Genomic DNA, 26,949 nt, shown 5'->3' with positions numbered 1-26,949 from the left:
GACTGCTCTGTAAGTACTTGGTTGAAGGGGAGCAGCACATAGTGGCTGTCAGTGAGTCTCTCTCTGGACTGCTCTGTAAGTATTGGGTTGATAGGGGAGCAGCACATAGTGACTGTCAGTGAGTCTCTCTGGACTGCTCTGTACGTATTGGGTTGAAGGGGAGCTGCACATAGTGACTGTCAGTGAGTCTCTCTCTGGGCTGCTCTGTAAGTACTTGGTTGAAGGGGAGCAGCACATAGTGACTGTCAGTGAGTCTCTCTCTGGACTGCTCTGTAAGTACTGAGTTGAAGGGGAGCAGCACATAGTGACTGTCAGTGAGTCTCTCTGGACTGCTCTGTACGTATTGGGTTGAAGGGGAGCTGCACATAGTGACTGTCAGTGAGTCTCTCTCTGGGCTGCTCTGTAAGTACTTGGTTGTAGGGGAGCAGCACATAGTGACTGTCAGTGAGTCTCTCTCTGGGCTGCTCTGTAAGTACTTGGTTGAAGGGGAGCAGCACATAGTGACTGTCAGTGAGTCTCTCTGGACTGCTCTGTAAGTACTGAGTTGAAGGGGAGCAGCACATAGTGACTGTCAGTGAGTCTCTCTCTGGACTGCCCTGTAAGTACTGAGTTGAAGGGGAGCAGCACATAGTGACTGTCAGTGAGTCTCTCTTGGGCTGCTCTGTAAGTATTGGGTTGAAGGGGAGCTGCACATAGTGACTGTCAGTGAGTCTCTCTCTGGGCTGCTCTGTAAGTACTTGGTTGAAGGGGAGCAGCACATAGTGACTGTCAGTGAGTCTCTCTCTGGGCTGCTCTGTAAGTACTTGGTTGAAGGGGAGCAGCACATAGTGACTGTCAGTGAGTCTCTCTGGACTGCTCTGTAAGTACTGAGTTGTAGGGGAGCAGCACATAGTGACTGTCAGTGAGTCTCTCTGGACTGCCCTGTAAGTACTGAGTTGAAGGGGAGCAGCACATAGTGACTGTCAGTGAGTCTCTCTGGACTGCTCTGTAAGTACTGAGTTGAAGGGGAGCAGCACATAGTGACTGTCAGTGAGTCTCTCTCTGGACTGCTCTGTAAGTACTGAGTTGAAGGGGAGCAGCACATAGTGACTGTCAGTGAGTCTCTCTCTGGGCTGCTCTGTAAGTACTTGGTTGAAGGGGAGCAGCACATAGTGACTGTCAGTGAGTCTCTCTCTGGACTGCTCTGTAAGTACTGAGTTGAAGGGGAGCAGCACATAGTGACTGTCAGTGAGTCTCTCTCTGGACTGCTCTGTAAGTACTGAGTTGAAGGGGAGCAGCACATAGTGACTGTCAGTGAGTCTCTCTCTGGGCTGCTCTGTAAGTACTTGGTTGAAGGGGAGCAGCACATAGTGACTGTCAGTGAGTCTCTCTCTGGACTGCTCTGTAAGTACTGAGTTGAAGGGGAGCAGCACATAGTGACTGTCAGTGAGTCTCTCTCTGGGCTGCTCTGTAAGTACTTGGTTGAAGGGGAGCAGCACATAGTGACTGTCAGTGAGTCTCTCTCTGGGCTGCTCTGTAAGTACTTGGTTGAAGGGGAGCAGCACATAGTGACTGTCAGTGAGTCTCTCTCTGGGCTGCTCTGTAAGTACTTGGTTGAAGGGGAGCAGCACATAGTGACTGTCAGTGAGTCTCTCTCTGGACTGCTCTGTAAGTACTGAGTTGAAGGGGAGCAGCACATAGTGACTGTCAGTGAGTCTCTCTCTGGGCTGCTCTGTAAGTACTTGGTTGAAGGGGAGCAGCACATAGTGACTGTCAGTGAGTCTCTTTGGACTGCCCTGTAAGTACTGAGTTGAAGGGGAGCTGCACATAGTGACTGTCAGTGAGTACTCTGGGACTACACCACACATATTCAGGGGGGAGGTTTACTAGCCATTTGCTGTGAAGTGTGGGAATTTAGAGCAGGTTGTGTATTGCTTACAGTCAGCACATGGCTATTGCAGTACTGACAGCTGTGGTTGTGAAAGACAGGTAAGGACATCACATTTATTGCCATCTGTGTTGCTTCCTGGCCAGCAGAAAATATTGTTAGTGAGTAAAGTAATCATTTTTAGCAGCAGGACAGGTTTACCTTGGTAGGTTTTTAATGCTGTGTTTTTAATTGCAAGATTTTAGTCTGATAGCTGCATATGGATATTAATTGAGTTGTTTTTTTTTTAAAGTTATTATCTGTAAACTATTTTACATCTGTATTTAACTCTGTGGCAGTAAAAGTATTGGAGGTTGTGTGTGTTAAATGTATGGTTTTGCTTTAATTCTGTTTTTTATTTAACTATAGTAATAGAGGAATAGATGTATGTGTTTGGGCTAGATCAGCATACACAGTGCAGGTGTAAGGGTGTGTGTGCCTTTAAGCAGAGATCTGCTTATCTCCCCCACAGCAGTGAGCAATAGAACCTTTTTTACACTGGTGCTGCTGCAGGAATCATGTGGGTGGAGCTAAGGTAATGCTGGAGTCTGCTGCAAGTAACTACTATATTATTGCCAGTGCTATAGAGGTCTGAAGCTTCACATAGCTGTGTCTGTTCTTGTAGTTCCCCTGCTCACTGCTTTCATTTCCTCCATTCCCTCTCAGGGCTGTGTGATGTCTCTCATCCTTCTGGTAGCTATCTCTGCTGTGCAGAGCATGTTTACTGCAGGAAAACCTGCTTTCCAAAAGTTAAAATGAACTGGTTCAGCAGCTGCTTGCATTATAGTGATCCCATTAAAACATAACTCCAATTTTTCTGTCTAAAAGTAGGAGGTTGCCTGTATATGTAGGTTTTCCCATGGTACCTGTGTTGTTGTTTTTTTGTTGTTATATAAAGTGACATTTTGAGATGTATTGGGGGGGGGATCTGTGCATCTGTATGTGAGTGTGTGTTCTGTATGAGTGTGTGTGCATCTGTATGAGTGTGTGTGTGCGCATCTGTATGAGTGTGTGTGCGCATCTGCATGAGTGTGTGTGTGCATCTGCATGAGTGTGTGTGTGTGCATCTGATGAGTGTGTGTTGATGAGTGTGTGTTGATCTGATGAGTGTGTGTGTGTGCATCTGGATGAGTGTGTGTGTGCGCATCTGTATGAGAGTGTGTGTGTATCTGTATGAGAGTGTGTGCGCATCTGTATGAGAGTGTGTGTGCATCTGTATGTGTGTGCATCTGTATGAGAGTGTGTGTGCATCTGTATGTGTGTGCATCTGTATGAGTGTGTGTGTGTGCGCATCTGTATGAGAGTGTGTGTGTATCTGTATGAGAGTGTGTGCGCATCTGTATGAGAGTGTGTGTGCATCTGTATGTGTGTGCATCTGTATGAGAGTGTGTGTGCATCTGTATGTGTGTGCATCTGTATGAGAGTGTGTGTGCATCTGTATGAGAGTGTGTGTGCATCTGTATGTGTGTGCATCTGTATGAGAGTGTGTGTGCATCTGTATGAGAGTGTGTGTGCATCTGTATGTGTGTGCATCTGTATGAGAGTGTGTGTGCATCTGTATGTGTGTGTGTGCATCTGTATGAGAGTGTGTGTGCATCTGTATGTGTGTGCATCTGTATGAGAGTGTGTGTGCATCTGTATGAGAGTGTGTGTGCATCTGTATGTGTGTGCATCTGTATGAGAGTGTGTGTGCATCTGTATGAGAGTGTGTGTGCATCTGTATGTGTGTGCATCTGTATGAGAGTGTGTGTGCATCTGTATGAGAGTGTGTGCGCATCTGTATGAGAGTGTGTGTACATCTGTATGTGTGTGCATCTGTATGAGAGTGTGTGTGCATCTGTATGAGAGTGTGTGCGCATCTGTATGAGAGTGTGTGTACATCTGTATGTGTGTGTGCATCTGTATGAGAGTGTGTGTGCATCTGTATGAGAGTGTGTGCGCATCTGTATGAGAGTGTGTGTACATCTGTATGTGTGTGCATCTGTATGAGAGTGTGTGTGTGCATCTGTATGAGAGTGTGTGCGCATCTGTATGAGTGTGTGTGTACATCTGTATGTGTGTGCATCTGTATGTGTGTGCATCTGTATGAGAGTGTGTGTACATCTGTATGTGTGTGCATCTGTATGAGAGTGTGTGTGCATCTGTATGAGAGTGTGCGCATCTGTATGAGAGTGTGTGTGCATCTGTATGAGTGTGTGTGTGCATCTGTATGAGAGTGTGTGTGCATCTGTATGAGAGTGTGTGTGCATCTGTATGTGTGTGCATCTGTATGAGAGTGTGTGTACATCTGTATGTGTGTGCATCTGTATGAGTGTGTGTGTGCATCTGTATGAGAGTGTGTGCGCATCTGTATGAGAGTGTGTGTGCATCTGTATGAGAGTGTGTGTGCATCTGTATGAGAGTGTGTGTACATCTGTATGTGTGTGCATCTGTATGAGAGTGTGTGTGCATCTGTATGAGAGTGTGTGCGCATCTGTATGAGAGTGTGTGTGCATCTGTATGAGTGTGTGTGCATCTGTATGAGAGTGTGTGCGCATCTGTATGAGAGTGTGTGTGCATCTGTATGTGTGTGCATCTGTATGAGAGTGTGTGTACATCTGTATGTGTGTGCATCTGTATGAGAGTGTGTGTGCATCTGTATGAGAGTGTGTGCGCATCTGTATGAGAGTGTGTGTGCATCTGTATGAGAGTGTGTGTGCATCTGTATGAGAGTGTGTGCGCATCTGTATGAGAGTGTGTGTGCATCTGTATGAGACTGTGTGTTCTTAACCTACAAATGTGAGAATGTGTACAGTAACGAAAAGTAAAATTTTACTTGCAATACTGTACAATTTCCCTAATTTGTTGGTTAAGAATTCCCAAGACAGACCAAACAGATTGTTTACTGACATTAAATGATATTGAGAAAAATAGAAGCTATAGTACTTCATACATTTGTTATTTTACTATAAAATAACATGTAGTTCTATAGCTTCTATTCTTCTAAATCTTATGTGAAATGTCTCTGCACAAAGTGGAATCTATTACTATAAGTACCTAATTTAAGAATTTCTCATTTTAACATGCTTTTTTTGATTAGCATTGTTTCCAGCATTCTTCATAGCTACACAAAAGCTTTACTTCCTAGTTATGAATAATAAAACAACTTTGCAATATATTTTCATTATTTATTTTACCCCCTTTCTCATGTAATTTAGCACTGAAAGTTGAGCAATTTCTAATTATCAGAACATGGAATTCACCTTGCTTACTTCTGAAGGCTAATCCTGCTACATATCAGTCCCTAATTGGCTTTAGTAGATAACAGCTGCAAAACTCTTTATACTAACTTTATGACAGTGGCTAACCTTGTTGTCTGAGAAAAAAAGCGTAGATTAGCTTTTATATTTTACTTATGTTATCTAATTTGATTTTTTCTTTTGGTATTCTTTGAAAAGTATACCAAGGTAGGCTCAGGAGAAGCAATTACTTTGAGCTAGCTGCTTGGAGCTAGCTGCTGATTGGTGGCTGCACATATATGCCTCTTGTCATTGGCTCATTTAATATGTTCAGTTAGCACCCAATAGTGCATTTCTGCATATCCTTCAACAAAGGATACCTAGAGAATGAAGCAAATGTATTAATAGCAGTAAATTGGACCTGCAAATTTAATCGCAAATTTATGCTGCTTCTGTTGCGTGCATATATGTGTTTCTCCAGTGTATCATCGCCAGTGCCTCATCAGCCTCTGAACTCACTCACTGCGACTACATAAATACAATGTTAAAAAAATCTGTCTTCTTTTAAAAAGCAATTTACATAGTGCAGTGTTTAAAAATAAATAAATAAATAATAATTAAAAATATGCGGTAGAGGAAGATATGCAATAAGAAAGACGTCTTATTGGGTTAATTTAAGAGAGAAATAATTGTGAAATATCTAATCTCTCTAATACCACTAGTCAATGCTATTAATCCTTAAAGGGACATTAAACACTTTGAGATTGTAATATAAAATTATAAATTGTATATAATAAAACAACTCTGCAATATACTTTCATTATTTATTTTGTCCTCTTTGCCTGTAATTCCATTCTGAAATTGTGAGCTTTTCAGTTCCTGTTAGAAATGGAAGTGCAGAACACTGTTAAATCCAGCACAACCATTGGCTGCACACTCTAGTGGCCTATTTATAACTGACCCTAATTGGCCACAGCAGAGAAGGTAACACAAGTTACAACATGGCAGCTCCCAGTGTTTTATAGACACTAAAACTTTACACTTATTTTGTCACTTTTTAAACAACTAATGAAACTTTAAAAAATACATCTTTGAATGCATCATTCTATCTAGCATGTATTTAGTGTTTAATGTCCCTTTAACAAAGAGGACCTAAAAAGGAAAGACAGAGGCGCCTACAACGGATTCTACTTTGTTTTGTTTGCGGCCACAAGCGCTCCTCCAGCTGGGATTCTCTGCTTTCTCCGCCTTTGTTCTAATCCTTAACAAGCATCATGTTTTACAGAAATAAATGATAGCAATATACATTTCATTGCATGACACAACGTAACCATAAACCAGACAAGAATGTCCATTAATCAGTGCTTGGCATTAAGGGTTAAGCAGATATTAGTGCATATGTAGCATAGGCGTCAGAATATTCTCTCATATAGCAGAGAGAAGCAGGTAATAGTGCGCACATTTCCATAAAGCTTTATTGTGCATAAGCAGCCTTAAGCGATAAGCGATTCATTAAGTACTTCATGCAGGTTTATTAGAAGTGATGCAAAGCAATCAAATATAACAACACTGTGATCCAAACAGGTGGAAATTAACACATATGCTTATAGTTATTGGCAAGCATAGTAATTGAAAACGACCTGGGGGAAATCCTACTATATACTGTATATATATAACACTGTATACACATGCACAATATACCCACAATCCCCCAGCTCAAATTAGGGTTATTATTCATGTAGTTTCACTATTGTGTTATAACAGTTTCAGTTCACACATGTAAATTGTATTGTCATTCCACAGTGTCTAACCCTCGCTGCACATGACAATGCTTCTTTGAACATTAAGTCACTGGCAGAGAACCTTCACCTCCCACAGTGAGAGATTTACTAAAATACCTTTGCAAGATTATGTTCAAACAATCATTCAATCCCTTTAGAACATTTCACCTGCATTTATGATTGCGATGTGGAAACCTTTAGAACATAATTGTGGCAATGCTTTGAACATTGGGCCCACTGAGAGAATGTATGGATTCAGTTCATGCTATGCATTAGTGTCTTATTGAATACTTCTCCCGCTTCTGTCTCCCATCAGTGAGGTGCAGTATGTGGTACTCCAAAACGTGGCTACAATGTCCATCAAAAGAAGGGTAAGATTCTCACTCCTGTATGTGATAAGCAAGCTAGATGCCTCTTCCTAGTTTAACTCTAAAAACATACCTAATAATAAACAGATCTTGTTTTATGTGTATGAAATAGGAAAACAAAATAAGTAAAAAAAAAAGTAATTGCAATAGCTGTAAGGCCTCTTTTTCTGAAATGTATTACTTGTATTTAATTCCAGTAAATACTTGTTTATTAATAATGTAATTTAAAGGGACAGTCAACACCAGAATTTTTGTTGTTTTAAAAGATAGATAATCATTTTATTACCCATTCCCTAGTTTTGCACAGCCACCACGGTTATATTAATTTACCTTTTAGCTCTGTGATTACCTTGTATCTAAACATCTTCTGACAGCCCCCTGATCACATGACATTTTATTTATTATCTATTGACTTTCATTTTAGCCAATTAGTGCAGTGTCTGCCACAATTCACGGGCGTGCTCACAATGTTATCTATATCGCTTACAGGAACTAGCTCTCCCCTGTTGTGAAAAGCAAATACAAAAGCATGTGATTAGAGGCGGCCTTCAAGGGCTTAGAAATTATCATATGAGCCTTCCTAGGTTTAGATTTCAACTAAGAATACCAAGAGAACAAAGCAAAATTGGTGATTAAAGTAAATTGGAAAGTTGTTTAAAATTACATGCCTTATTTGAAACATGAAAGTTTTTTTTGGACTTGACTGTCCCTTTAATAGTCACTTGAGAGGGGGCGAAAAGTAAGAGAAATTATATGATCATGACGAGGCAGTGAAAATCCATCAATCATTTGCAAATATGCAGAGGGCTGAAATTCAAAATAAGCTAAATACCAAATAAACATTAATATTACAGGACTAAACCAGGTGGGAAATAAGTCAAATTTATATTTGTTTATTTTTATGTAACTCAAGTGGATAACATTACTGAAAAGGGAAAAAATATAAAAATTATTATTTGTTACATTTTCTGTTCACTTTAATTTATTTAAACAGCTTTTACTTTATGTTTTTGTCTTCAAACATTATTTTCCAAGGATTTGATTGCTGCTCTTTCATATACTTTATAGAAAATGTTTGAGTACAATTTCCTTTTAAGTACTATGTCATTAAACTACTTGTATGTACAACATAGAAATATAGATTTGACAGCTGATCAGGGACAGAAGGACCATCAATCCTGTCCTTATTTTTCTCTCAAGTCTAAGCTGATCCAATCTTAGGATATGTGATATTTTTTGCATTCACTACACATACCTTTTAGTCATAGGGGTGACTTTCTATATCTCTGGGAAGCTGTGGGATAGTTAAGGTTAGCACAAGAGTTATATCCTATACTATTTTAACCAATCATAGGATAGCCTTATGCATATCCCAGGCATTCCAGAAATCCAGTATTTGTCCTTAAAGGGACACTAAACACTAATAAATACATTTCATGCACCTCCCTCCAATTATGGGTGCCCCATTATGAAACCTAGGTTACTCTGCAGGTATCTGAAGGAGAGGTGCTGCGCATGTGCACACTAGTCAGCCTGGAATGCAGTGAAACTAGATTTCAACATGGCGGCACCCATGTATAGAGGGAGCCGGGCATAACCTCAATTCTATGCTTGTAAAATGTGTTTAATGTCCCTTTAACACCTCTATTGGATGCCTGTTTCATGACCCAACCATCCTTTCTATATAAGTAAGTTATTACAGAAATTACCCATAAAACTGGTACCCACCAGCTTGAGATCAGGATGCCTTGTTCTCATACTGATTATTTGTTAATTATAAATTGATTTACTTGTTTGAAGGCATGTCAGATTAGTAGTGTACAGTATAATCATATTCATATAAATCTATCTTTTTTCAGTGCCTTACCAAGCCTCATTAGATAATGTATGAGAATGATTAACCCTCTGCTGGTGTTTTTTATAGGGAAATGTTTGAGCCGTATTTAAAGAGTTTCTATATCCGGTCTACAGACCCAACCCAGATCAAGATTCTAAAGGTAATACCATTTGTTAGATATTTTCTTCTTTATAATTAAACACATTGGGTAGCCTCACCAATTATCTATCCTCTTTAGTCTCTCCTCTTTCAGTGGTCCTTGGGTCCCTACGCTAACACTAATACACCTGTATACTTTGCTCAGTGATCTGATATTGTTGAAGCTAAAGAGTTTGGAGAGACTTTTATAGAATGTACTTAATGTTTGCAAAAACATATATTTAGCAATTTGCATTATTATAAAGAAGCTTGAATTAAATGTATAAAGCCCCCCCCCCACCCAGCTGCATTCTAATCTAATGTAACATTTTGCCCAAGCAATTACGAAATTATGATTATATGAGTTTTTCATTTACTTTGTTTTCACCTTCTACAGCTGGAAGTTCTTACTAACTGGCTAGCGAGACCAATATTTCACCATATTGAGAGAATTTCAGGTAACTTGTATATTAAATATATGTGTGCATATATATATTATATATATATATATTATAGATAGATAGATAGAGAGCACTCTCACTTACAGAACTTGATGCCAGGGTGCCTGCAGTTAAATATACACGATGAAGGAAGGCACTCGCTGGTCTTTAATTCAAAAGAAAACTTTTAATAAGCGTGACGTTTCGGGGACACACTCCCCTTCCTCAGACAAAAAACAAACTACAAGTGACTGGACATATAAAGCCAAATAAACCCCTCCCAGTGAAAATTGCGCCAAAAACTGTTGTCATGGTGATCCTCAACAACATTCAATCATGTGATGAGGGGCCACCTTCCATCATCCCTACACAAACGTAACTTTCAAGATACAACATTACTTGACCTGTACCACGATATATGTGGTCTATTTAATTAATTGCCCATGGCCTATTCTATGTAGGGAAAACAGTGGATGACATCCGTACACGTATGGCAAATCACCGATCGGCCATTAGAGCAGCCATCAAAACATGGGAACAACACATGGGTGTGAACAACGGTGGCACACCACTTTGCAATTAGCGGGCACAACGTACAGGATCTAAGGTTTAAGCTCATAGACCATGTCCCCACTCCCTCCAGGGGTGGGGACCGGGACACTAAACTACTGCAAGTAGAATCCAAGTGGATCTTTCGCCTTAATACCCTACGCCCAAAGGGACTGAATGTGAACTTGGACTGGCATTGTTTCCTATGAGCAACTGTGGAACGTCATGAAATTCAAGGGGATATATTGAAAAAGACAGATCACAGGATATACTGTATGACTTCATCAGTTTGGAGCTCCACCCATGAGAGTCGATGATCCATTCATCTCTACACCTCACTTCTTCTTTCCTACTATCTTGTTTTTCCCTCTTACTTATCCCTTTCTTCCTTAGTTTACCGCTATTTATTACTCTATATCCTATTTTTCTATTGTGTTTTTTCCTTTTCTGCTCTCTGAACTTTTCTTTTTTCTTTTTTCTTATTATTTTTACTCTTTTTCTCTTCTCCTGCTCCCTTAGCTGTCTGTTTGCTATATTTTTTTCCCTGTCTCCTGTTACTTTGTTTGATTATTTGAGCACATGATTTTCTTCTTTTATTTTATGTAATTTATGTATTTATTTATTTTTTTATATTTTTCTCTTATTCTCCCACACTATTTTTTATTTTATTTCACCTTATTCTCACTCCTACTAATTTTATGGTATGTTTATTTTTATGGTATGTTTATTCTTAGGTTTATGTGACTGTTTAGAATATGTGCTGGCGATCTTGTTCAGTGCGTTTGGTACACATCCCTTTATTTGCATTACAGACACGCACTGTTTGGGCTTATAGGGACCTGAGTTAGAGACTTACCCACATAGTTGACACATAATTATAATTATATTAGAACTATAAACGGCTAGGAGTCATTTGTACTTAGCTTAGAATTTAATTATATTTGACAGCAGGGGCATGTCTAGTAGCCGGAATGTCCAATAGTGTGTAGGTTACTATGACAACTGGGTATTTAGCGTAGACGCAGCCCAATGACGTCATCACACTGAGCCTGTAGCTTGCGTCTCAGACACACATCGGGCAGCCACGTTGTCATCGCAGATACACTGTGTTTTATGCTACGGCTGTATAAACAAATTTCGCATCATCAGGTGGGTCCTCCATTAGCTGTTCGTGAGAGTTATTGTGTATCCTCAGTACTGATCTGAGACACTAGCCTCAAATTGCATATATAATCGTTTAATCTTGGTCACATTAGGCTATTTTTTATGACAATCCATGCAGCAATCACATGTCATACTCTGGTAACTTTGTTTCACTCTCTCCGGTTAGATATCTGCACTAGTGGGTGCATTTTAGAGGCTCCAGGGGGCTGACAATGCACACACATTTTCTATACATTTTGATACAAACACTGGTACACTAGTACACTTTTTTAAGATACAATGTATATGTCAGGGGACACACTGATGTTTATCTATGCACTTCACTTACTTGGAAAGCAGGAGGACTCACATGTTATTCTAACCTGTTTACATTAGATGGTTACACTATATTAGTCTGCCCTGTTTACTATACACGGCTAGATGCACAGATTGTTTTATTATGTAATATAAGTTTGTCCACAGGTGTTTTGATATAATGCATAGTATGATATTTGGTATGACTTTTAATACGTCTCTTATATTTATGAGTGTGCAAATTTCATAGGCTGATTTACTAACAATGAATAACACTCATCACATGATTGAATGTTGTTGAGGATCACCATGACAACAGTTTTTGGCGCAATTTTCACTGGGAGGGGTTTATTTGGCTTTATATGTCCAGTCACTTGTAGTTTGTTTTTTGTCTGAGGAAGGGGAGTGTGTCCCCGAAACGTCACGCTTATTAAAAGTTTTCTTTTGAATTAAAGACCAGCGAGTGCCTTCCTTCATCGTGTATATATATATATATATATATATATATATATGTTTATCTATTTAAGACATAAACATAACTTATAAAATGATGTTAATTAATCTTATTTTCTTTATTTCACACAGTTTTGTATCTTATAATTAAAATCAATTCCCCAGAATTGACACCAATAGTAGAGGAAGTATACATTTTAGAAAATGTCATGAAAAAGAGACAAATAAATAAAATTAATGCTAATTCTATCACTATTGGTTAGTATACTCTTGGCTTGTGAAATTGTATAATATATATTTTTTTAAATAATTATAGGCTATTCTCCCTACCCTCACATGTGTATGCAAACCCAATATACTGTAATGCACAGCCATACAGCTTTTCAGCAAACGATACCAAGACAACAAAGTAGATGCGATAACAGAAGTAAATTCAAAAGTTCAAGGTTGCATGCTCTCTCTGAACCATGAAAGTTTAATTTAGATTGTTATGCCCCTTTTCTAAGTCCATAAATATTAAAACTATTAAGGCTTTATTGCTTATGTATAACATGGATTTATAATAAAAAAATAGTATATAATGCGCTACATTTGCAGCCAGTGGAATCAAGCAGTATGGTGGCAGCGCAGAGGTGAAGTGCCAGACAATTTGTTTAAAAAACCACCATGAATCCTTGTGCCATAGATCTGCCACCCATGCCCTATACCTTGCATGGGAATAATTTGACAGTGGTACTCCATTCCATTACAAAACTTTTTTTTTTTTATGTAACTTAAAGGGACAGTCTATTTGAAACTGTTTATTGTTTAAGAAGATAGATAATCCATGTATTACCAATTCCCCAGTTTTAAATAACCAAAAACTGTTATATTCATATAATTTTTACCTCTGTGATTACCTTGTATTTAAAGGGACATGAAACACAAATTTTTCCCTTCATGATTCAGAAAGAGCATGCAATTTTAAACAACTTTCTTATTTATTTGTATTATCTAATTTGCTTTATTCTCTTGATATTCTTTGCTGAAAATCATCTTTAGATAGGCTCAGTAGCTGCTGATTAGTGGCTGCACATAGATGCCTTGTGTGATTGGCTCACCCATGTGCATTGCTATTTCTTCAACAAAGGATATCTAAAAAATTAAGCAAACTGGATAATAGAGGTAAATTGGAATGCTGTTTAAAATTGTATTCTCTACCGGAATCATGAAAGAAAAGTTTTGGGTTTCGTGTCCCTTTAAGCCTCTGCAGACTGCCCCCTTATCTCAGTTCATTTGACAGACCTGCGTTTTAGCCAATCATTGCTGACTCCACAATGTTGCCTATATGGCACACATCAACTAGCGTTGTCTAGCTGTGAAAAACTGTCAAAATGCACTGAAATAAGAGGTGGCTTTCAAGTACTCAGAAATTAGCATATGAGCCTACCTAGGTTTAGCTTTCAACAAATAATACCAAGAGAACAATGCAAATTTGATGATAAAAGTAAATTGGAAAGTTGTTTTAAATTACTTGCCCTATTTGAATCATGAAAGTTTAATTTTGACTAGACTGTCCCTTTAAATATGGACATCTAATGTTTGTATATGATTGCAATATAATGTTTGGATATTTTGTAAAGAATGAAACTACACACAATTATAAAAAAATTAAATTGCACACTATCAGGTAGATTACAAGTTGTGCGTTTGTGTTTTAACGCTCAAAAAATGGCCATTTCAGCATTAAAACAGCAACGCAGCCATTGCGAGTCTTGTCGGTATAGCTGTACCACAAGCCTTTTAGCCTGTAACGCAATTTCAGTCCCACTCGTAAAAATTATGTTTTTTCATGGGACTTCCATAGCGCTGCCATTACGAGTTTTGCGGTGAGGCTAAAAAGCTTGCGTTACACCCTATAACGACAAGATCCGTGCCACCATCTGAGAGCAGTAGTTATGAGTTTTACGCAACAAAACTGTTACATAAAACTCATAACTAAAGTGTTATAAAGTACACTAACACCCATAAACTACCTATTAACCTTTAAACCGAGGCCCTCCCGCATCGCAAACACTATATTAAAGTTATTAACCCTAATCTGCCGCTCCCAACATTGCCGCTACTGATAAAAGTTATTAACCCCTATTACATAAAACTCATAACTAAAGTGTTACAAAGTACACTAAACACCCTTAAACTCCTCTTCATACGGTCGCAGCCGTATACTGAATCTTCAATGCAAGGGAGCCTTTTCAAAATGGAGTCCCTTGTATTCCTATTGGCTGATTTGATTTTGGAAATTCAAATCAGCCAATAGGATGAGAACTACTGAAATTCTATTGGCTGATTTGAACAACCAATAGAATTTCAGAAGCTCTTATCCTATTGGCTGTTTTGAACAGCCAATAGGATTTCAGTAGCTCTCATCCTATTGGCTGATGTAAATTTCCAAAATCAAATCAGCCATTAGGAATGCAAGGGGCGCCATTTTGAAAAGGCTCCCTTGCATTGAAGATTCCGTATACGGTGGCAACCGCATGAAGAGGATACTCCGCGCGGATGTCTTCAGGATGGACCTGCTCCGTGCCGCCAGGATGAAGATAGAAGATGCCGTCTGGATTAAGATAGAAGACACCGCCTGGATGAAGATGGAGCCGCCTGGATGAAGATGCACCTGCCGGGATGAAGATTCTTCAAGCGTGACTTCAGTAACTGTGAGTACCTAAAGAGGGGTTAGTGTTAGGTTTTTGTAAGGTCTTTTGGGTGTTTTTTTTTTTAGATTAGGGGTTGGGCATTTCTTAAAGAGCTAAATGCCATTTTAAGGGCAAGAAAAAAAACTAAATGCCTTTTAAGGGCAAGAGAAAGACCTAATGCTCTTTTACGGGAAATGCCCATACAAATGCCCTTTTCAGGGCATGGGTAGATTCGTTTTTTTAGATAGTTTTTTTTATTTTGTGGGTCTTTGTATTTTTTTTTTTTAGAAAAGAGCTGATTTCTTTAGGAAAATGCCCTACAAAAGGCCCTTTTAAGGGCTATTGATAGTTTATTATAGATTAGGTTTCTTTTATTTTGAGGTGTTTTTTTAAAATGGGTATTAAAATAGGAATAATTGTAATTATTTTGGATGATTCATTTGTTCGTTTTGGGGTGTGTTTTTTTTTTTAGAATAGCCATTTTTTATTTTTAATGGGCAGCAAAAGAGCTGAATGCCCTTTTAAGGGCAATGCCCATACAAATGCCCTTGTCAGGGCAATGGGTAGATTAGGCTTTACTTTATTTTTATTTTGTGGGTTTGGGGGGTAGGGGTTTGTATACTGTTAGGGGGTGTTTGTTTTTCTTTTGTAGAAAAAGAGCTGTTATCTTTAGGGCAATGCCCTACAAAAGGCCCTTATAAGGGCCCACAAAAGGCCCTTTCAAGAGCCCTTGTTAGTTTATTATAGATTAGGGTTTTATTTTGGGGTTTTTTTTTTTTAAAAAAAGGGTATTAGAATAGGAATAATTTTTATTGTTTTGGATAATTTCGTTTTTTTTTATTTTTTGTAATTTTAGTGTTTTTTATTTTTTGTAATGGTAGGTTTTTTATTTTTGTAATGTTAGGTTTTAGTGTAAGGCAGATTATGTTTTATTTCACAGGTAAGTTTGTATTTATTTTAACTAGGTAGTTAGTAAATAGTTAATAATATTTACTAACTAGTCTACCTAGTTATAATAAATACAAACCTACCTGTGAAATAAAAATAAAACCTAAGCTAGATACAATATAACTATTAGTTATATTGTAGCTAGCTTTGGTTTTATTTCACAGGTAAGTATGTATTTAGTTTTAAATAGGTATTATTTAGTTAAAGGGACAGTCAACACCAGAATTTTTGTTGTTTAAAAAGAAAGATAATCCCTTTATTACCCATTCCCCAGTTTTGCATAATCAACACTGTTATAGAAATACAGTGAGGCCCCGGTTTACGCACGACTCGGTATACGAAATTTCGGTTTACGAAATCGAAATTTGAAGAAAAATTGACTCGGTTTACGAATTTTTTTCGCAATACGAAACAAAATGCCGGTTTGCCCCCCTCGGTTTACGAATATTTTTCGCAATACGAAACCAGTGGCCCCTGTGCCCCCTGCATACTCAAGTATGATTGAATTAATGAAGTTTGGGTACCAGTGTGGAGGTGTTGGAGAGGTTTTGGAGCCATTTTGCAGCAAGTTGTTGAGCCTTTTGGAGTCATTTGCAGCAAGTTGTTAAGCCTTTTGGAGCCATTTGCAGCAAGTTGTGGAGCCTTTTGGAGACATTGGAGCCATTTGCAGCAAGTTGTTAAGCCTTTTGGAGCCTTTTGGAGCATTTTTTGGACACTTTATTTGAATTTTTTCGGACCTCCGGAACGCATTAATTGATTTTCAATGCATTCCTATGGGAAAACGTGTTTCGGTTTACGAATTTTTCGCAATACGAAACGACCCGGAGAACGAATTAAATTCGTAAACCGAGGCCTCACTGTACACTTTTTACCTCTGTGATTACCTTGTATCTAACCCTCTGCAAACTGCCCCTTATTTCAGTTCTTTTGACAGACATGCATTTTAGCCAATCAGTGCTGGCTCCAGGGTAACTTCACATGCATGAGCTCAATGTTATCTATATGAAACACATGAACTAATGCCCTCTAGTGGTCAAAATGCATTCAGATTAGAGGCAGTCTTCAATGTCTAAGAAATTAGCATATGAACCTCCTAGAATTAGCTTTCAACTAAGAATACGAAGAGAACAAAGCAAAATTGGTGATAAAAGTAAATTGGAAAGTTGTTTAAAATTACATTACCTATTTAAATCTGAAAGGTTTTTTTGGACTTAACTGTCCCTTTAATAATTGTAACTTTAATTTAGCTCTATTTTAATTATGTTAAAGTTAGGGGGTGTTAGGTTTAGGGTTACGGTTAGGTTTAGGGGTTAATAGTTTAATTTAGGTTGCTGCGATGGGGGGGTTGGCGGTTTAGGGGATAATAGGTTTATTTAGTGGTAGTGATGTGGGAGGCCAAAGGTTTAGGGTTAATAACTTTATTTAGTGGGGGCGATGTCGGAATAGAGGTTAATATCTTTATTATAGTGTGGGCGATGTTGGGGTGCGGGGGAATAGGGTTTAATAACTTTAGTATAGTGGCGTCGATATCGGGAACGGCAGATATGGGGTTAATAGATTTATTTGGGTGGCGTCGATATCGGGAGCGGCAGATTAGGGGTTAATAACATTATGGCGATGTCGGGGCAGCAGATTAGGGGTGTTTAGACATGGGGTTTATGTTAGGGTGTTATGTTTAAACGTAACTTTTTTTCCCCCTCAGACATCAATGGGGCTGCGTTACGGAGCTTTTCATTCCACGATCGCAGGTGTTTTTCTAACCCACTTTCTGCATTGATGTCTATGGGGAAAGTGTGCACGATCATGTCAAAACAGCGATTGTATTTTGTGCAGTATGGGGCTCAACGCAACCATATCGCACACACAAGGCGGCTTTTTCGAAACTTGTAATGGCAGCTATATGGAGGGTGAAATAACACAACTTTTGTTGCGTTCGTTAAATACCCTCTAACGCGCATAACACATAATCTACCTGATTATTAATTAATATTGAATTCGATTACAAATAGAACACTAGCGCAGTAGAATATTAGCGCTATTGAGCGGTGACACTATTCAAGTTAAATAAATAGTGCTCTTATTCTTGTGCTCATATTACAAGTTGACGGTAAAACATTGTCACTTGATTGAAAGCCTCAGGCCTTGCTAAGTCCCTCTCCCCCTAGACTTCTGGGGTTTGCTACATAACCCTGTTTTGGGATTTTGCTCAAGCACTAACCTGAAGATGTGCCAAAGCCAGAGGTGCATTAAGAAATAATTTAAATAGCATAGTTCTTCGGGGGCGGAGCCAACTCTTAGTGAAGCTCCTGACCATAGCCTTAAAATTTTACTTAATTCCTGTGACCAGTTATAGTTGGACGCAGGAATACAATATATACTTATATTGATGATCAGAGGCGGAGGATCCGACAGCAATCCTGACCTATGCTCTTCAAGAAGGTTCCATACTACTATTGTTGACTAGGCCTTCACGATCCTCTAAACGGAGAAATCTATACCACAGAAAAGGATCTGAGGAATGTTGTAGCCGGCGCCTGGAAACCAAAATGGCAGAGACACAAGGCAACGAGAGGAGACTGCTGGAAACACTAAACATTCATCTTCTAGAGTTCGAGCGTAGGTTCACCTCAGAGCTCATATCTCTTGATAAACATACAGCTAATGCAACTGGAGGGGACGGAACAAAGACGTGGGAACTGGCTCAGAACTTAACTACATTGCAGGAAACGATCGAGACCATTAAGATCCAAAATCCTCCAATAGATCCGATCGATAACGGTAAACTCCCCACATATCTAGATCTCAAATCGCCATCACCTATTAAAGTTCCCACTGCTCTACCTGACTTCTGGAGTGAAACGTGCAGAGGACAGCACCAAAGCGGAGAGAGTGGAAACGGCCTAATGTGGGAGGGACGAACACTTACCTAAGAGTGAAGAAGCCCTACAACTACAAAGCGACTCGATACCGGAGACTATTGCTTTCAAAACAGCCAATGATAGTGGCTTGAAGGGACAATCTGCTGGTGAGAATAACATGCTCCTTAGAAGTGCACATGTAGATGCGGTTTCAGGGATGTATCTGGAGTTTTTTCTTCAGCTCCGGAGTATATATCCCAATTGTTCCAGCGGCTTTACCATACTCTCCTAAATAGGTGTATATGCAAGAGACAGTTGCTTGGTTCTCACAAAAAGTTGGGGTAGGATAAATACTCTACTTGATGACAACCATTCCCAGCTGCATACTCAGTAATTTGCCGCAGGACTAACTCTTACAGAGTATAAATATTTATGCAGTTTTATCACGTTGTTATTATTTCGTTTGCTGTTAGCTATTAGTTTCCTATTACATTTTTTTATATATAGCTAGGTATTTTACTAGCTGACATAGAACTGGTCCCTTAGCTATTAACTATGTTACTATATTTCACTATGTGTTAAAAATTGGTCTACAATATGTACAACAATTGTTTTATGTTTTCACTGTTTTGGGAAGATTACTTAATAGAGAAAGGTAGATAACACTAGTCGCCCTTAGTGTTTATAATGTTGAGCCACCTTACTATATGTATGCTTGTGCACCCTAAAGACATGAATAGAATAAATAGGGCACTTTATTGCTACATATGTTATAGCCACTATTATAATAGGATCTACTGTTACCGTGCTTCTAGCGGTCGGAGGGGCATGGCACATCTCATCTAAGCTATAAACTATGACTTCTAAATTAGACGGATACTGCTAGTCAAACTACCAAATAATATTGCAATGGATTAGATCAAAACCTACTTAAATAGTTGGCTCTCCTAAACAAGCTATAACATACGGATATGTATAATGGCTAGGCTGACCATATTGCCGCTTTAAGAAGGAACACATATGAAAAATACATATGTGAGGGTTCTTATACAAAACCATTTCTTTAAACAGCCCTGAAAACAGCCCTGACATATGTATTTTTCATATGTGTCCCTTTTTAAAGCGGCAATATGGTCAGCCTAATAATGGCCATATCGCAGTTACACTTTTAGCCCACCATATTGCTGGGGTTCACTGTTGACATAGTTTGGCTTTATTTACTCCCTAGCTGAGAGTTTGTACCTACTTTATATGGGAACTCTAGTGTTTTCAACGTAATATTCCTGAAAGCAGCAAAGTTATCAATGCCACTTGTTTAACATACTAGAGGTGAGGAAATCTATTTAGTCTCTTACTATGAAGGGTTACCGAATGATATAGGAGACTCATAGGTTTCTTTATTCGCATGATACTCTATTATGAATCTCTTGACTCATTTGTTACCTATTATTAAATTATTAATACTGTTGTGCCTTCTCATTAGTCCAGTCGGACACTACATATAGTCTTACTGTCAGCTGAAGAGCGGTGGTTTATACCATGTTATTATGTACAGTTAGTCTACAGGTTAGGGGGCGATAAAATGTTATAGTTGCAGAATTATGTGAAACACTGAAGAATTTAATAGTGCTCTAAACTCACTTGGTTTTAGACTAGATAAATGTGTTAGCCATATGACATATTAAATTAACACTTAGAACTTAGGTTTTGTGCCGCAGGGTATAGGGCCCATACTCATGCGGCAGCCTCACATTTTCCATAAAATCTCTACAGTTAAGCACAGTTTTACTGATTACATATTAGAAGCTAACTACCGACTAATTCATGCTTGGGTGTGTTCTATTTAAATGTACTGATCTAATAAATATTTACCCCTAGCCATTATTTTATACTTAACCACATATCTAACTGTTCAAAGTGTTATATTGTTCAAAGCTAGGTCTAGTTCTAAGTCTTTAGTCCAATAAGATTTATTAGACTTGCTCTACCGGTTAAGTTTTACATACATAAGCAGTTAAATTAATAAGCTGATGTTGTACACTATTAGTAAATATAAATATAACTACTGGTTATAATACTACTTTAAAAACTGAAATAGGTACAATCGCTACTTTTATTCAGATTACAACCCCATAGTCCCTGTTTATATATTGTATCTACTCCATTCTAGCCTACACTTTATACAGCTGTTTTAATCTCCATAGTAATGTCCAACCAAGCCCACCCCCCACAGCAATGGCTTACTACGTAAGCATAGGAAAATGCATCCTTAGAAAACCTAATCTGTCCATCTTTCCCCCCTGAAATCCACCTTAGTTAATAGACAATATACTAGGGGCCCATGAGAACCCCTCACTTATTTTCTTGGGGATAATATTTACCTGGCTATGTGACAATTCTGAAGGGGGTATATAACTACGTATACACAGAACAAAAAATGAAACGTAGGTACGATACTGGTTACTTAATGTTTTAGACTACAGGCCATTATATTTTTATATTTCAATATATTGTTTAATACAGCACTAACCTTTGTGGAATGCTATATTCTGCATTACCTGTTATTTCATAATGTCAGTACGTTTTATTATAGGACTGAAAAATGTACTATATTGATATTATAAAAAAAAACAGCATAGTTCTTCACTCAGAAGAAAATTTTATTTTTATAATATATATATATATATATATATATATAATATATATTTATATATACCATATATACTGTATATACACATGGGTACAAAGCCCTTCACCCTAACTGCTTAGCGGTGAAAAAACAGAATTTATGCTTACCTGATAAATTACTTTCTCCAACGGTGTGTCCGGTCCACGGCGTCATCCTTACTTGTGGGAATATCTCTTCCCCAACAGGAAATGGCAAAGAGTCCCAGCAAAGCTGGCCATATAGTCCCTCCTAGGCTCCGCCCACCCCAGTCATTCGACCGACGGACAGGAGGAAAATATATAGGAGAAACCATATGGTACTGTGGTGACTGTAGTTAGAGAAAATAATTCATCAGACCTGATTAAAAAACCAGGGCGGGCCGTGGACCGGACACACCGTTGGAGAAAGTAATTTATCAGGTAAGCATAAATTCTGTTTTCTCCAACATTGGTGTGTCCGGTCCACGGCGTCATCCTTACTTGTGGGAACCAATACCAAAGCTTTAGGACACGGATGAAGGGAGGGAGCAAATCAGGTTACCTAAACGGAAGGCACCACAGCTTGCAAAACCTTTCTCCCAAAAATAGCCTCCGAAGAAGCAAAAGTATCAAATTTGTAAAATTTGGCAAAAGTGTGCAGTGAAGACCAAGTCGCTGCCTTACATATCTGGTCAACAGAAGCCTCGTTCTTGAAGGCCCATGTGGAAGCTACAGCCCTAGTGGAGTGAGCTGTAATTCTTTCAGGAGGCTGCCGTCCGGCAGTCTCGTAAGCCAATCGGATGATGCTTTTAAGCCAAAAGGAAAGAGAGGTAGAAGTCGCCTTTTGACCTCTCCTTTTACCAGAATAGACAACAAACAAAGAAGATGTTTGTCTGAAATCTTTTGTAGCCTCTAAATAGAATTTTAGAGCATGGACTACATCCAAATTGTGTAACAAACGTTCCTTCTTTGAAACTGGATTCGGACATAAAGAAGGAACAACTATCTCCTGGTTAATATTCTTGTTAGAAACAGCCTTTGGAAGAAAACCAGGTTTAGTACGCAAAACCACCTTATCTGCATGGAACACCAGATAAGGCGGAGAACACTGCAAAGCAGATAACTCAGAAACTCTTCTAGCAGAAGAAATAGCAACTAAAAACAAAACTTTCCAAGATAGTAACTTAATATCTATGGAATGTAAAGGTTCAAACGGAACCCCTTGAAGAACTGAAAGAACTAGATTTAGACTCCAGGGAGGAGTCAAAGGTCTGTAAACAGGCTTGATCCTAACCAGAGCCTGAACAAATGCTTGAACATCTGGCACAGCTGCCAGTCTTTTGTGTAGTAAGACAGATAAAGCAGAGATCTGTCCCTTTAGAGAACTTGCAGATAATCCTTTCTCCAAACCTTCTTGTAGAAAGGAGAGAATCTTAGGGATTTTTATCTTATTCCATGGGAATCCTTTCGATTCACACCAACAGATATATTTTTTCCATATCTTATGGTAAATCTTTCTAGTTACTGGTTTTCTGGCCTGAACCAGAGTATCTATCACAGAATCTGAAAACCCACGCTTTGAAAGAATCAAGCGTTCAATCTCCAAGCTGTCAGCTGGAGGGAGACCAGATTTGGATGTTCGAATGGACCCTGAACAAGAAGGTCCTGTCTCAAAGGTAGCTTCCATGGTGGAAACGATGACATATTCACCAGGTCTGCATACCAAGTCCTGCGTGGCCACGCAGGAGCTATCAAGATCACTGAGGCCCTCTCCTGTTTGATCCTGGCTACCAGCCTGGGAATGAGAGGAAACGGTGGAAACACATAAGCTAGGTTGAAGGTCCAAGGTGCTACTAGTGCATCTACTAGAGTCACCTTGGGATCCCTGGATCTGGACCCGTAACACGGAACCTTGAAGTTCTGACGAGACGCCATCAGATCCATGTCTGGAATGCCCCATAATTGAGTCAGTTGGGCAAAGATCTCCGGATGGAGTTCCCACTCCCCGGATGGAAAGTCTGACGACTCAGATAATCCGCTTCCCAGTTTTCCACACCTGGGATGTGGATCGCAGATAGATGGCAGGAGTGTTACTCCGCCCATTGTATTATTTTGGTCACTTCTTTCATCGCCAGGGAACTCCTTGTTCCCCCCTGATGATTGATATACGCAACAGTCGTCATGTTGTCTGATTGGAATCTTATGAATCTGGCCTTTGCTAGTTGAGGCCAAGCCCTGAGAGCATTGAAAATCGCTCTTAGTTCCAGAATGTTTATCGGGAGAAGAGACTCTTCCCGAGACCATAGTCCCTGAGTCTTCAGGGATTCCCAGACCGCGCCCCAGCCCACTAGACTGGCGTCGGTCGTGACAATGACCCACTCTGGTCTGCGGAAGCTCATTCCCTTGGATAGATGGTCCAGGGTCAGCCACCAACGGAGTGAATCTCTGGTCTTCTGATCTACTTGAATCATTGGAGACAAGTCTGTATAGTCCCCATTCCACTGTTTGAGCATGCACAGTTGTAATGGTCTTAGATGAATTCGTGCAAAAGGAACTATGTCCATTGCTGCAACCATCAACCCTACTACTTCCATGCACTGAGCTATGGAAGGACGTGGAACAGAATGAAGAACTTGACAAGCGCTTAGAAGCTTTGATTTTCTGACCTGTGTCAGAAAAATCCTCATTTCTAAGGAATCTATTATTGTTCCCAAGAAGGGAACTCTTGTTGACGGAGACAGAGAACTTTTTTCTACGTTCACCTTCCATCCGTGCGATCTGAGAAAGGCCAGAACAATGTCTGTATGAGCCTTTGCTTTTGACAGGGACGACGCTTGTATTAGAATGTCGTCCAGGTATGGTACTACTGCAATGCCCCTCGGCCTTAGAACCGCTAGAAGGGACCCGAGTACCTTTGTGAAAATCCTTGGAGCAGTGGCTAACCCGAATGGGAGGGCCACAAACTGGTAATGTTTGTCCAGAAAGGCGAACCTTAGGAACTGATGATGTTCTTTGTGGATAGGAATATGTAGGTACGCATCCTTTAGATCCACGGTAGTCATAAATTGACCTTCCTGGATAGTGGGTAGAATCGTTCGAATGGTTTCCATTTTGAACGATGGTACCCTGAGAAATTTGTTTAGGATCTTCAGATCCAAAATTGGTCTGAATGTTCCCTCTTTTTTGGGAATACGAACAGATTTGAATAAAATCCCATTCCCTGTTCTTTTATTGGGACAGGGTGTATCACTCCCATTTTTAACAGGTCTTCTACACAATGTAAGAACGCCTGTCTCTTTATTTGGTTTAAGGATAAGTGAGACATGTGGAACCTTCCCCTTGGGGGTAGTTCCCTGAATTCCAGAAGATAACCCTGAGAAACTATTTCTAGTGCCCAGGGATCCTGAACATCTCTTGCCCAAGCCTGAGCAAAGAGAGAGAGTCTGCCCCCTACTAGATCCGGTCCCGGATCGGGGGCTACTCCTTCATGCTGTCTTGTTAGCAGCAGCAGGCTTCTTGACCTGCTTACCCTTGTTCCAGCCTTGCATAGGTTTCCAGGCTGGTTTGGGCTGTGAGGCATTACCCTCTTGCTTAGAGGATGCAGAATTAGAGGCCGGTCCGTTCCTGAAATTGCGAAAGGAACGAAAATTAGACTTATTCTTGGCCTTGAACGGCCTATCTTGTGGAAGGGCGTGGCCCTTTCCCCCAGTGATGTCTGAGATAATCTCTTTCAATTCTGGTCCGAAGAGAGTTTTACCTTTGAAAGGGATGTTAAGCAATTTTGTCTTGGATGATACATCCGCTGACCAAGACTTTAGCCAAAGCGCTCTACGCGCCACAATTGCAAACCCTGAATTTTTCGCCGCTAATTTAGCTAATTGCAAGGCGGCATCTAAAATAAAAGAGTTAGCCAACTTAAGTGCGTGAACTCTGTCCATAACCTCCTCATATGGAGTCTCTCTACCGAGCGACTTTTCTACTTCCTCGAACCAGAACCACGTTGCAGTAGTGACAGGAACAATGCACGAAATGGGTTGTAGAAGGTAACCTTGCTGTACAAAAATCTTTTTAAGCAAACCTTCCAATTTTTTATCCATAGGATCTTTGAAAGCACAACTATCCTCGATAGAAATAGTAGTGCGCTTGTTTAAAGTAGAAACTGCCCCCCTCGACCTTAGAGACTGTCTGCCATAAGTCCTTTCTGGGGTCGACCATAGGAAATAATTTCTTAAATATAGGAGGGGGAACAAAAGGTATGCCGGGCTTCTCCCACTCCTTATTCACTATGTCCGCCACCCGCTTGGGTATAGGAAAAGTGTCGGGGTGCACCGGAACCTCTAGAAACTTGTCCATTTTGCATAATTTCTCTGGAATGACCAAGTTGTCACAATCATCCAGAGTAGATAACACCTCCTTAAGCAGTGCTGCAGTAGTGACAGGAACAATGCACAAAATGGGTTGTAGAAGGTAACCTTGCTGTACAAAAATCTTTTTAAGCAAACCTTCCAATTTTTTATCCATAGGATCTTTGAAAGCACAACTATCCTCGATAGGAATAGTAGTGCGCTTGTTTAAAGTAGAAACTGCCCCCTCGACCTTAGGGACTGTCTGCCATAAGTCCTTTCTGGGGTCGACCATAGGAAATAATTTCTTAAATATAGGAGGGGGAACAAAAGGTATGCCGGGCTTCTCCCACTAATTATTCACTATGTCCGCCACCCGCTTGGGTATAGGAAAAGTGTCGGGGTGCACCGGAACCTCTAGAAACTTGTCCATTTTGCATAATTTCTCTGGAATGACCAAGTTGTCACAATCATCCAGAGTAGATAACACCTCCTTAAGCAGTGCGCGGAGATGTTCTAATTTAAATTTAAATGTCACAACATCAGGTTCAGCTTATTGAGAAATTTTTTCTGAATCTGAAATTTCCCCATCTGACAAAACCTCCCTCATGGCCACTTCAGATTGGTGTGAGGGTATGACAGAACAATTATCATCAGCGCCCTCCTGCTCTTCAGTGTTTTAGACAGAGCAATCGCGCTTTCTCTGATATGCAGGCATTTTGGATAAAATATTTGCTATAGAGTTATCCATTACAGCCGTCAATTGTTGCATGGTAATAAGCATTGGCGCGCTAGATGTACTAGGGGCCTCCTGCGTGGGCAAAACTGGTGTAGACACAGTAGGAGATGATGTAGTATCGTGTCTACTCCCCTCATCTGAGGAATCATCTTGGGCAATTTCATTATCTGTGGCAGTACTGTCCTTACTTTGTTTGGACGCTGTGGCACAATTATCACACAAATTTAAATGGGGAGACACATTGGCTTTCATACATATAGAACATAGCTTATCCGAAGGCACAGACATGTTAAACAGGCTTAAACTTGTTAATAAAGTACAAAAACCGTTTTAAACACCAAAAACTCTTAACCATCTCCGTGGAGATGTTGCCTGTGCAACGGCAAAGAGAATGACTGGGGTGGGCGGAGCCTAGGAGGGACTATATGGCCAGCTTTGCTGGGACTCTTTGCCATTTCCTGTTGGGGAAGAGATATTCCCACAAGTAAGGATGACACCGTGGACCGGACACAATGTTGGAGAAATAGTCATTTTTAATAATTTTATTTTTAAAAAGTTTTATTAAAAAATGTCTGGATTTCAGAATTTTGGA

At 39.6% G+C, this 26,949-nt stretch overlaps 1 protein-coding gene across 1 annotated transcript in view; it reads left to right on the top strand.

Annotated features, from left to right (window-relative positions):
* The window catches only part of AP3B2 (adaptor related protein complex 3 subunit beta 2), a 183,373-nt gene that overhangs the window by 87,609 nt on the left and 68,815 nt on the right, over positions 1-26,949 (top strand). The window contains 4 exon segments of the mRNA XM_053719312.1: positions 7,222-7,293; positions 9,198-9,270; positions 9,646-9,706; positions 12,281-12,336. Of these exon segments, the coding sequence (XP_053575287.1) occupies positions 7,222-7,293; positions 9,198-9,270; positions 9,646-9,706; positions 12,281-12,336 (262 nt within the window).

This window comes from Bombina bombina, chromosome 6 (assembly GCF_027579735.1).
Source record: "Bombina bombina isolate aBomBom1 chromosome 6, aBomBom1.pri, whole genome shotgun sequence".
Classification (NCBI taxonomy): domain Eukaryota; kingdom Metazoa; phylum Chordata; class Amphibia; order Anura; family Bombinatoridae; genus Bombina; species Bombina bombina.
The sequence above is the reverse complement of the archived record's forward strand: the minus strand, read 5'-3'. Positions and strand labels throughout refer to the sequence as shown.